The following is an 11,566-nucleotide window of genomic DNA, read 5'->3' as shown; positions in this document are numbered from 1 at the left end:
GTAACAGAGAGAGAAGGGGGGGGGGGGGGGGGGGGGTCCCCGGTCCCAGCAGAGGGGGGGGGGTCCTCGCCAAACAGTCAGTCCAGTCCGGGCCCGGCCGAGGGAAAGGCACACACTCTCACGAAGTGAAAGAAAGAGACGCCGGCCTCCCCTCCAGGATGAATTATCGACTAGCCGGACCTGAGAGGCTCCCGACGCGCCGTCCGCACCTGTCCCCAGTGTAGTGTGGTGTGTGCCCGGCACGCCTGGAGTTGAGGGCTTCACGGCCCCGTGATTTGTCCGACGGCGCACTTCCCGTGCTTCGCGTTCTGTTACGGAGAAAGGTAAATTTGCAACAAAAATGAAATAATAAAAGAATGCTCAAAGTTTTCACTCTACCACATAATTTCGGGTTTTCTCAAAGCTTTAACATCCACTTTGCCGTTACATTTCTTAATCCGGAAAGGGACAAAACTTGCAGGTTGTTAGTTTTGCGGTGTAGCGCCCTATAGGTTGCGCGTGCGTTATAGGGTCGTGGGGGTTGGTGGGGGGTCTCTCCTCTTTCGCCCCACTTTTGTCTCTACAACGTTTCGCTCCGTCACATCAAACAACGCCAACACGAAAGTAAAGTTGACTGGCCTGGAGGGCGGCGAGGCGGGCGGGGAGTGGTGGGGCGTAGGGCCAGTGTCAATACAGGAGCTCATTACAACTCTCTGATCGGCCGGCCTGGTCCCCGCGGGCCCCCGCCCCGCCCCGCCCCGCCCCGCCCCGTCCTACTCGAGCTCAGCCGGCTCGTCGGCAGCAGCAGGGTGCACCAGGTGCCGACGGGAATTAAATCTCAGACTTAAATATTTCCCTCCCTGCCGCCCTTTGAGCCAGGGGCTGGATGCACTCCCGCTGCCGCCCGCCTTCCCTGATGAATAATAATCAGGAAACAATCGCGGGGATGAGACCCTCAGAGCGAGGGGGAGGGGCTCACAGTGAGGTCTGTCAAAGAACGGATCTTTGGACGCAGATGATACAAATTTGAATCCATGGGCATATTGTTTTAATTTCCCCCAATATCCCGAAAGGTTTTTTTTTTTTTTATCTCAGTGGGAACGGGTTTTCCCCGTATCGCGTTCCGTACTTGGATGACTTATGACTGTATACCCTTCTAACGAAAGAGAGTACGGAACACCGTAAGCTCTGTCCGGACCCAAATTGAAAAGTACCGTATTCAAATCAGCAGCACACTGGTAAAACAAAGGTAGGATATCCTACCTGTAAAAGGCGTTAAAGCTCCAAAGGCATTACAATTTATGTTTTTTCGAAATATTTCTTTCCCATGGAACAAAATTGGATTCTGAGACCTATTTTTGTAATCTACGCGAAATTCCGCGTCAAACGAGCCTACCGGGTGTTTCATAAAAGACATAGGGCGGGCGGGTTTGCCTACCCAAGGGGCGATGGCGCCTTACGGGCAGAGCGGGTTAGGCAAACCCGCCCGCACCTGTGTCTTTTATGAAACACCCGGTACATATGATGGGGTTCTATTCAAAAATGGCATAGATTAATTTCATTTTTCTACTTTTTGACTTGCTTTTCATTTGCTGACCGCTTATCTGAACCCTATCACATGTAGGCTCGTTTGACGCGGAGGAATGCGATAATGAATCTCAAAATGTGATTGGTTTGCTCATATAGAAAATATTTTGAAGAAACTTAAAATATACTCTTTAGCACCCCTAAAACGAGTTTAACACCCCTGGAAAGGTAGGACATCTCACCTTTGTTTTTCCAGTGTACTTTTCCCGTTCATGTCACCTACTGTAGTTTTGCTTGGGCTTTGGGAAAGCGGGCACGAAAATAAGGAACACAGTTACCGTTAGCTAAATTGACGGTATTTACGCACAGTTGTCCGTGATACTTTTTACAGTAGTTTGCTGCTTTCCTTCTGACTCCTCAGAAATCTGCCTTCCTATAGCCGATTGCGGGCAAATGGGCGCATATCAGAGGCCTAGCGCTTGTGAGCCCCTTCTAACGCAACAAAGCTGACATCCCATGAAATATTTATGAGGTAATATTGAAACTATGGACTGCGTGAACCTCCTTGGTGCGGCGTGTGCCTCCAACAACATCCTATCTGCTAAATGCGTCATTTCCCCTCTCTACCTCTCCCCTGTCGCCGACAGAGGTGAGTGGTTGTGACGTCACATTTAGCAGATAGGATGTTGTTGCAGGCACGCACGTCGAGTAGCGTGGGATTCAGGATGTACCGAGTGTAAAGGCTAATACTCCCCAGTGTTGCGGGTTTGCATACCCAAGGGTAGGTACTGTTAAAACCTTAAGAAGCAAAATGTCAAATCCTTAGCAAATGCGAAACACTGCTCTGTAGTAACAAAACGAAAGCAAACGCTTCGCAATTGCGAAGGATTTGTTATTTCGCTTAGTAAGGCTGTAACTGTGGGGCTATGGCGCCCGGGCAGATCGGGTAGGCAAACCCGCAACACTGTGGTGTATTGACTTTACAAACTGTACAGCACCTTTTTGCTAGAATAAAATTGTATTCTACTTCTAATATGTCATTTGATGGAACTGACGCTAGTGTATAAGCCGGGCCTACAGGAGAAATTTTCGCCATTCGCTCTTCGAAATTCTTGCATATAATTTTGAAGCATTGTAAGGAAGTTTGCATTGCAAACTATTTTTTTCGTAAGTTGCAAAGAAATAGTTTGCAAGGTTACGAACTAATTCTTTGCAGCGTTTCAAACAGTTTTCTTCGTAAGGTGCGAAGAATTTGTTCGCAATATGAAGGATTTAGTTAGCAATGCAAATCATTTTACAACGCTTCCGAATCCTTTGCAATCCTTTGCAATCCTTCGCAAGCTTTTTACAGTGCACACTCTCATGGGTCACCCATAGTCCACGTTGTATCTTAGTAGTGACGATGAGACGGCGACCGGTGAAGGGCCAGGACCAGTCTGTGGGTCTCACGCGGGCCTCCGCGTCGCAACGCCACAGCGCGCGCGCTTTGATGGAATTCAATAAATGGGAAAAGTTTGTTGGCATGGCGCGGTGCACGAGGCCCGTGGGCTCCACCGTACCTCGCCCCGCCCCGCCCCGCCCCTCCAAGGCTCTAGGTGTGGAGAGGCGCCGCGCCTGGGCCCACGCCATGGGGCAATTAGACGAATCATTGATGGAGTTAAAGGCGGCCTGTTCAGCTCAGTCAACCCACCCGCTCTAGGTAGGGGGCGCTACGGGGCGCGAGAGATGCAATACCACCCAGGTCTTATTACGGCGATAACTCGATTTGAAGGGCGAATTGTGATCAAAGAAGCGGAGAGCCTCGTCCCGTGCCACTGCGGCTCACCGGGCTGAGGCCGGGTGGCGTGGCTCGGTGGGGGCCGGGGCCGGGGTGGGACCACGTGGTCGGTAATGCTGTTTGACAAAGTGCTCAAAGCTTGGCGAGCTTCACGAGCTCACCGCCGGCTTCCACCGCACACCTTCTAATTGCTTTTCAGCTCCGGGCCAGGCGGGGCCAGGCGGGGCCACCGGCGAGGCCATCCGCAGCGGGGCTGCCTCCGCAAAGCCTGCTGGCGGGGCACGAGCGGACGCAGTCGTCAGTCAGCGGCCCGCCAGCATTGGTGCGCGTGTTGTTGCTCAGGCCCGCCCAGGTGGAGTGGAGACTCGGCCAACTCTTTCGCTCCCGTCCCGACGGAGGCGGCGGAGCACACATCCGCCTACCGTGTTTGACTGCCATCAGCTCTCGTCCGAGTTGACGAAGAAAACACAGTCCGCCTGTCCAGTCTTGAGGAGAGATGGGGATGGGGTGGGGGCAGGGGGGAGGGAGTGTGACGGTCTTCTGAATTAGAGCTTCCAGGACTTCTCCAGTCCCTCACCATGTCTTTGACGAGCACTGCTCGCTCGTAGCGTCCCTCCTCTTTCCTCTCCCTCTCCCCCTTTGGAAGAATGATCCCGACTTAGATAAACATTTAAACTCCGCTGCACTCGCGCGCGCGAATGGCAGAACGAGGCCCCATTGTACCGCGCGCTTGCTGACGCGTCTCGCAGCTACGTCCACGTCCCCACCCGACCGCGCCCCGCCACACCAGCCGCATGGACGATAAATACGGCATTTGCAAACTTTTTCCGGTCCATTCAGAGTGAAACTACCCCGGCGGTGGTAATAGTCCATTGGAAAGCCCCGCTCCATCCGGGTCCCCCCGCGGGCCAGGTCGGGCGTCTGCTGGCACAGCGGAGTCCTGAAAAGTAACGGGCTCAGACTGCTGACGCCTGATTCGGTAGTGCGAGACCGCCGAGCAGAGCGCGAGCCGAGCCGAGCCGGTGACAATAACCAGACAGGCAGGCGGCGCAATCCTCACAAGGAGACGCGGCGGCGGCGCGGGGCGGGACAGGGTGAAGGGAAGTCAGTTTCTGAAAGTAACTTCATTTCTCCGCGAATGGGGGCATCTCAGGGGGATGGCCCGCCGCGCCCCGCTCTCCGCGCCCGGGCCAGGGGCCGCCGGGGGCGCGACAAGAAAAGGAGAGGGGGAGGGGAGGCAGGAACAGTCCCGGCGATCGGGTGACAACACCCACAAGGTGGCGGCGGAACAGCTGATTCGATTTGAGCGCCGAGGCTTCTCCTTGGCGCGCCAGAGACACACCCGCGCGACGACACCCGGCCCCCGGGGAGCCGCGCTGCAATCAAATTTTACGCCGTTATTTTCGCAAAGGGTGTGGATCCTCAGCGACAGAGAGAGAGGGACTTGAGTCTTTGTGTTCGAAATGGGACGGTTTCAGTAGTTCCGGTAAGCCAAGAGGTCAGGTAGCGGGCTCCCCAGCGCTCGCCAGCTGCGCTCAGCGGACGCCTCACGCCTCGCCCCCTCGCCGGGGGTGGAAGCCCACTGGGGCCTCAAAACAATCAAATTATTTGTCTTCGCAACTCGATTGTTTACGCGCCATTGTGCGACACTGAACCGGGCAGACGTGCGAGAGAGTGCGTAGCGCTGCGTAGCGTACTGTTTGACATTCACGCTCTCTTCGGTTTCATATAAAAGAGTGTGCTATAAAATTCGGCATAAAAACGCTTGTGCGTGCCCGCTCAATAACAAACCTCACCCCTGGCTTGAAAAAAACGAGCTGGTAAAACCAGTTTTGTATTATCCAAAAAGGAGCTTTATTGCCTAGTCCAAAATGGGTGCGGCATTGGCGTTGCGATGTGACGCGCGGAATTTCGAGGGGGTTGGGGTTTGCCTTAGTTGGCCGGTCCCGCCCCTGGTAGAGGGGTTGCGGCCGCAGCCTTTCCTTTTAACTTCAAACGCGCGTCACTTTTCTATCTTTGCCGCCTTGATCGCCTGAGCGCCAGCTCAGGTGCGGCCGGTCTAGCAGACGATGGGGTCAGCTGACCGGCCGGGCCAATGGGTGCGAGCGAGAGCGAGTGAGGCGAGCGGGGGACAGCGGCCGGACGCTGGAGCCCGGTCACTCAGCGAGCTGCAGCGGCGAGAGAGGGTCTGCCTCGGCGGCCCGACCCAAGCACCTGCTATGGTTTTAGTTTACATCTGTGCGCTACCCGCACATAGTGCTTGGTGAGTGCGGTTTGCCATCCCGGGTTTAACTAAATAGTGAGACATCCGTGTGCTAATGTTGTCGTTTCCTTGCAGGGTCTAAGTTTTAGTCTTATGACGGTGTGTGCCTTCGGGTCTATTCCCTATGGGATTATTCGCCGTGATGGCGTGTTCGCTTTGAGTCAACCGATGTAGAACTAGGTTTTCATTCTCACCGGCGGTCCGCCCCGTGAAGTCACCAGCAGTCTGACGTTTGTCGATCTTTGCCGCCCGCCCCGCCGGGGCCGGGACGGCTCGTTTTGTTGTGAAACTCTCCTCTCCATCACCGCATCGCTAAACACGTGTAAGTGTTTTGTACCTCTGTATGAGTGTTCTGTTGTCTGTCGACATCTTTCATCTTTTTGGTTCCGCGGCGATGACGTTTCGATTTGTGACTTTTGCGCTGGCTCTTATTAGTGAGTGTGGGAGGGCAGGGCGTTAGCGAGGTCCTTGCTCGTCGTAGATTGCGGCGGGCCCGGCTGGCTCCTGTCCGCTCCCCCTGCACTTGAGCTTTTTGTCTTTTAGGGATTTGTTTTGCGCTGTTGAGTTCTTTGACGTATTGTCCGCGGACCAGTTGGGTTGCATACCCTCTCGGCGTTTTGAGATTAATGGGTTGCCTATCTAGCAGGCGTGTATTCGATGAATAACTCGTTTTGTTGATTTTATGCTAGTATGCTGATTTGTATAGCGTCAGAAGTGCGCTTTGCGTTCTAGTCTAATGTTGATTTGTTAGTCATCTTTGCTACTATATATGTACTTTTTACTCAAGTTTACCCATTTCGTACCAGCAGCATTTATCACTTTTTACTCGTTCTTTACCTCCACTCTCACTTCCCTCTTGGAGGTGGGAGAACGAGTATTGTGCTTGGTCTGGTGTAATTTAGCGACTCGATTCATCTCGGTAACCACAACACCTACAACTATGCCAGTTGTATCAAACTGTGGGTCTTGGCGGCCTCACCAATCCATAATAGACGTTTCTTTCGGTTTATTACGCAAAATTGAAAGAAATTTCAGAAATAAGGTCGAAAAAATCGCCGGTCGAGCGTGCGTTTCGGACGGTTTTTCTACACGGACAAATATCTTAATAGAGATAAGTTTTACCTGAAAATATTTGGCTAAACAACTAAAAGTAGGCTAGCCGTTAATGTTTCAACTTAAAACAATCATATTATAACCTTTTTTGGCTCTCATAATGATTAAAACCTATCTCAAATGAAATTCTTCTAACACGAAAAAAACAATCAAGCGCATGCGCGAACAGCGCCATCTATTGAGAAAAGCTAAAACTGCGTCGGCGCGAAAAGTTTTGAAGAGCGGTCATTAACAACAATGATCTTTCTGTTTTCATTTCATAATCACACCAGACCAAACTTGGGTAAAGAACGAGGTTTCTCCTAATGTATCAAACATGTTTGATGCCCTGATGCTCTTCTTGTTGTATTGTGTTACTACCTGACTTTGCCAATAAAATTCTGTGCTACATCCTTCGTGATGCATTTTGGAGAGGTTCTACCTCTGGCGCCCTTAAAATAAATCCGAAATACTCACGCCACTCTACCGTTTCGGGATTTCTGAGCTGGCTGTTACTAGTAGCCTGGCTATTACGGTGACGAGTTTGCACGTTACAGCAATCTTTGGTAAGCGAAGCATTTTACCGCATTTCGAAGCGGAGCCGAGCGTGCTTCAACCAAGCCACTTCGGGTCGCGCCCGGATCGAATTGACTTTGAGACGCCACTTACGATGGACCTTCGTCATAGTGCCACCTCCTTATTTGTGGTCGTGATTTTCTGGTACGTGAAGTGGTTCTCCTACATTAACCTGCCAAAGTCACTGGAGTAATAGGCTTCGCTATTGCTCTGCCAACAAAACACTTGTGCTGCTTCTGCCCATTCTTCAGTTATTCTACCAATAAAGTGCCTTACTATGTCCGACCCTTTTCAATCCAAATAAGTTTACAGTGCGTCGAAACCGGTCGAAAAACACTCTCTCTTTACTATATACGCCAACGGATATCGGGCACAACGGAGAGTGCAAGCTGGAGGAACAGGCCTTGGGAGGGAGCAGATGACTCGTATTATATCTGGTGTATGGATCGAGGTGTGCCATGATGAATCACAGGTTCGGCCCCCCGCAGGCTCCCGGCAAGGCCCCGCCCGCCCACACACGCGCGCGCCTCCCCTCTCGCTCGCACTCCCTCCGCGCGTCCGTCTGGCGGCGCCTTTCTCCCTCGCGCTCGCACCCGCGACCAGCCGGGCTACATTTATCACGCGGATTGGTGGCGGGGCGGGGGCGGGGAAGGAGTGCCAGCAGCACTCTCTCCCGCCCGAGGATGATTTTTCACAGCTGCGAAATCCACAGAACGAACGCGCGATACAGTAAATGCGGCTGGCCAGAAATCACTCACGCTCTCGGCTTCTCTCTCTCTCTGTCTCTCTGTGTCTGTCCGTCTCTCTCTCGCGCTTTTACACACACACATACACACCCACATCACAACAGACTCACGCCCGACGACACCGCATCGTCCATCGGGCGTGCGTCGTGGCAGCAGCACATCGAGCTGTCTGCCTGCTCTGCTGCCACGGCGGCGGGGAGGATTGAATTGAGGCTGGCCTGCCAGAGTTCGCGCCCGGAGGCCCGGCGAGCTGCCAGCAGCGCGGCCGTGGCCAGTCCGCCGGGCGCGAGTTAGCTCACGGGAGGGAAAGAATAACAGCGAAACACCATTTTCCAAGCGCACGCTAACGCCGAGACCGGCCCAGGAGGGCGGGGCGCGCGGCGCGGGCGCCGCCACCTCGACAGCCTGTTCCCTGCATTTCATCTTCCGACTTGTGAATATTGTGATTGATGAACGGCGCGGCCCCGGGGCCCGGGCCGCGCGCGGCGGGTCGGACTGCGGGCCTGGGGCCCACCTGAGCCCCGCTCGGCTCGGCTCGGCTCGGCTCGGTCCTGCCGCCCGCTGCACGCCGGGCCCGCGCCCTCCAGCAGCTGGATGTTGATTGTCCTCTTGTGCGCGCCGCGCCCTGCCCGAGGCGCACATTGATTCCCTGCCGCCAAAAAGACAATCCGGAGCGCGCCGGCGGGGGGGAGCGGGGCACGGGGCGCGCCTTCCGGCGCCCGCTTCCGGCACACATCCGATGAGGAGCCGGCGCGCCGCGCCCGCTCCGACCAGAAGCAGGAGGGAAGTCCACCCGTCCTTGCAGTGGCCTGGTGAGCGGCGCGCTCGGCCGTCCCTGTCATCCACCGCACCTACGCTGATGGCACGCCATTCTTTATTCAAGCTACCTCCCACACGACGTCCGACGCGCTCGCCTCTATGGACGGCGCGAGCGTCGACGCGTATGGCCTTAGTGCTCGATGGCCGCCCTGGTGACCGACGCGATCCAGGGCAGGAAGCTGGTGACGCGGGTGCAGACGTGCGCCCGGCTCCGGTCGCACTGCTGGCCGTAGCGGTGCGACACCACGCCGATCAGCATGGGCCGGCCGTCGTCCGCCTCCACGGTGAGCGGGCCGCCGCTGTCGCCCTGCCGCCGGGGGGCAGACACGGGGGTGGGTCTCGCGGCCATGCGTGCAGGGCACACCCAGGGTGGGGAAATGAATAGTTGCAGCAACCATCGTTTGGTTTCTTCAGGGATAACCATAACATATGGTTGAGACAACGATCCGCAAGTGGTGAAAATCGTATTTTTGGTTGATACACCTGTGCGCTGTTGTTAATTGCCTCAACCATGTCTTATGGTTTTCCTGGACTGGAAGTAACCATACGATGGCGGTTGCGACAACTTTTCAGTTTTCCGGGTGAAGAGGGAGCTGAGCTAGCATTAGGTGGCTGCGCTCACGTTGCAGGACACCTCGCCCTGCAGCCCGCGCACGCACAGGAAGTACGGCGCCATCTTCCTCTCCAGGATGGACTCGGCCTGCTCGCTGGTGAGCACTCGCTCCTTGGCGAAGTGCAGCACCGCCGTGCCTTTGGACGGTCGCTGGTCTGGGGGAGAGCAACGTCACTCTGTTTCTATGGTCGCGGACACCATGCCCGGGGGGCGCTACTCACCCGCGTCTGACGTCTTCCCCCAGCCGCTCAGGGTGGCCACCTTGCCGGCGAAGTCGTCGCCCCTGTGCCTCCAGGCGGGCAGGCGCACGGGCCTCACCTTACCTGCAATACCTTGTCCTACACCTGCGCACTACACTCCACTTCCACATAACCAGGAAACTAGGTTTCTTCCTCACTGTTGAAGCGCACGGGCTTGGGCAGCTTGATGAGCGCCAGGTCGTGGTGCCCGGGGTTGTCGCGGGTGTACTTGGGGTGCATCAGCACGACGCTCGTGTCGAACTGCTGCTGGGCGTCCTGCATGGTCGGGTACGAACCCAGGAACACGCGGATGTTGGTCCTGCGGAATAATGTTATAAAAATACCGCATAATGCGCATAATAAATCAGGCAAGGTCCTCAGAAATCTATGCTGTTTGTTCGCGGTTTACCAAAGTTGATCGAAATTAATAGCCTTGTGATAGTTTCTGTCGTAATCCGGACAAAGTAAGCACTGGTTGTATCAAAACAAACGCGTGTGATGCAGTGTTGCGGGATTGCCTGGGATTGCACTCCCTCTTTGGCTGCTCTGAAGCGTCCGCCCTGATACACCCGGTAAGCAAAAATAACTGACATTGCGTGACGCGAGGGGGCCGGGGCCACCACTCGCGGAATCCTATGTACAGGTGAGGGTGTAATCCTTTTGTATTCCGTGCAATCCTTAACCAAATTTTAAAACATCATCACTAAATTTTACCCTACTGTCCAAATTTAATGGATTTAGAGCCAGAAATTCAATAAAATTGATGGGTAATGCCTCGAAATGCAGTGCAATCACAGCGAATCACAGTAATCACGTAATCCTGTGTGTACGTCCTAAATCGAAGTGGTGGCCCCCTCGGCGTGACGTTCACACTGCCTGCAAGTATCTCGCGTGACAGGTGCAACTCACCCCTTCCTGCAGCAGTGCGCGGCGGTGATCAGCCAGCGGTCCGTGAGCAGCGCCGCGCCGCACCGCGCCACGCCCTCGCTGCCCCGCTCGCCCCGCGTGACCAGCAGCCCTGCCTGGTACGGGAACTGGCCCGGGGACGCCTCCGCGCCGCCCACCACGAGCGAGCGCACGGGCGGCGGCCGCAGCGGGGACCCTGACGAGGGGGCGAGCACCTCACACTCGAGAGTTCCACATCATATGTTTAACTGTCTATATTGTTCGGTGTCAGTGAAATTTTCAAAGGTTTGGTGATCAGAGAACGAATGAATATCATGCTTCCGAATGGTGCGTTAGTTCAGCCCCTGAAATCGAATTATGGACTGAGGAGGGCTCTGGTTTCACTCGGACATTCTGTTGAGAGACGAATCGTGAGGACCAAGGACAGCAAGTTGAGGACAAAAATGTTGTGGCGATTCCTCCCCCTCGATCGAGGTTTCTCTAGTAACTCACGGGGCTCCCAATCTTTGTCCTCGTCCTCCTCGCTGTCCTCGCTGCCCCCGCTGTCCTCGCGGCGCGCGCGCTTCCGTCGCCTCATGGTGCGCGGTCAGCGCGGACAGCCACGACAACAAGAAAGGCCGGCTGGTTGCCAGGCGCCGCCCCGACCATGCACGTGCGATACCGAATATGGATGGCTGCGCCAGAGCAAGGGGCCGAGGGGGCTCGGCTCAGTGCGTCTGCACCGAGCAGTTTGCTTACTGATCGCCTGGAAAAACGTCTCTGACGCCGAAAGATGCTCGCCGAGGCCGGCCCCCTCGCCCCTCCCCTCCTTTTCCCTCTGCCTCCTTTCCTCCTTGCGCAACGCCCCGCCACGCCTCTGCTGTCTGTCATATCATATTGGATTGGGAGCAGGAGGTTCGTAAACATCTTTCCGTCGCATCACGGCGATAAGGCCCCATGCCGCCCTACGCCGCGCCCCGCGGCCCCCGCGGCCCCGCCCTCTTGACGCCGCCCCACGCCACGCCACGCAATAAAAGTGAAAGTAAAGCA

The 11,566-nt window shown here is 55.4% G+C and overlaps 1 protein-coding gene and 1 long non-coding RNA gene across 2 annotated transcripts; one reads left to right on the top strand and one right to left on the bottom strand.

The window, feature by feature from the left end:
* Nucleotides 1–5,318: 5,318 nt before the first annotated feature.
* Nucleotides 5,319–7,054, top strand: LOC113202812 (uncharacterized). The gene is made up of 2 exons (XR_003303227.2): nt 5,319–5,546; nt 5,622–7,054. It is a non-coding gene; the product is annotated as an uncharacterized LOC113202812 (long non-coding RNA).
* Nucleotides 7,055–8,837: 1,783 nt separating this feature from the next.
* On the bottom strand, nt 8,838–11,133 carry LOC113202942 (transmembrane protease serine 9-like). The gene is made up of 6 exons (XM_026417399.1): nt 11,030–11,133; nt 10,541–10,733; nt 9,790–9,950; nt 9,614–9,715; nt 9,402–9,547; nt 8,838–9,086 (listed from the first exon to the last, which is right to left on the bottom strand). The coding sequence occupies exons 1-6, from the start codon at nt 11,112–11,114 to the stop codon at nt 8,910–8,912; spliced, it is 864 nt and encodes a 287-aa protein (XP_026273184.1). The 5' UTR covers nt 11,115–11,133; the 3' UTR covers nt 8,838–8,909.
* Nucleotides 11,134–11,566: the final 433 nt, after the last annotated feature.

The sequence above is a fragment of the Frankliniella occidentalis genome, unplaced genomic scaffold (genome assembly GCF_000697945.3).
Source record: "Frankliniella occidentalis isolate FOCC.00 unplaced genomic scaffold, Focc_3.1 Scaffold100, whole genome shotgun sequence".
Taxonomy (NCBI): domain Eukaryota; kingdom Metazoa; phylum Arthropoda; class Insecta; order Thysanoptera; family Thripidae; genus Frankliniella; species Frankliniella occidentalis.
This window is presented reverse-complemented; position numbering and strand designations above follow the sequence as displayed.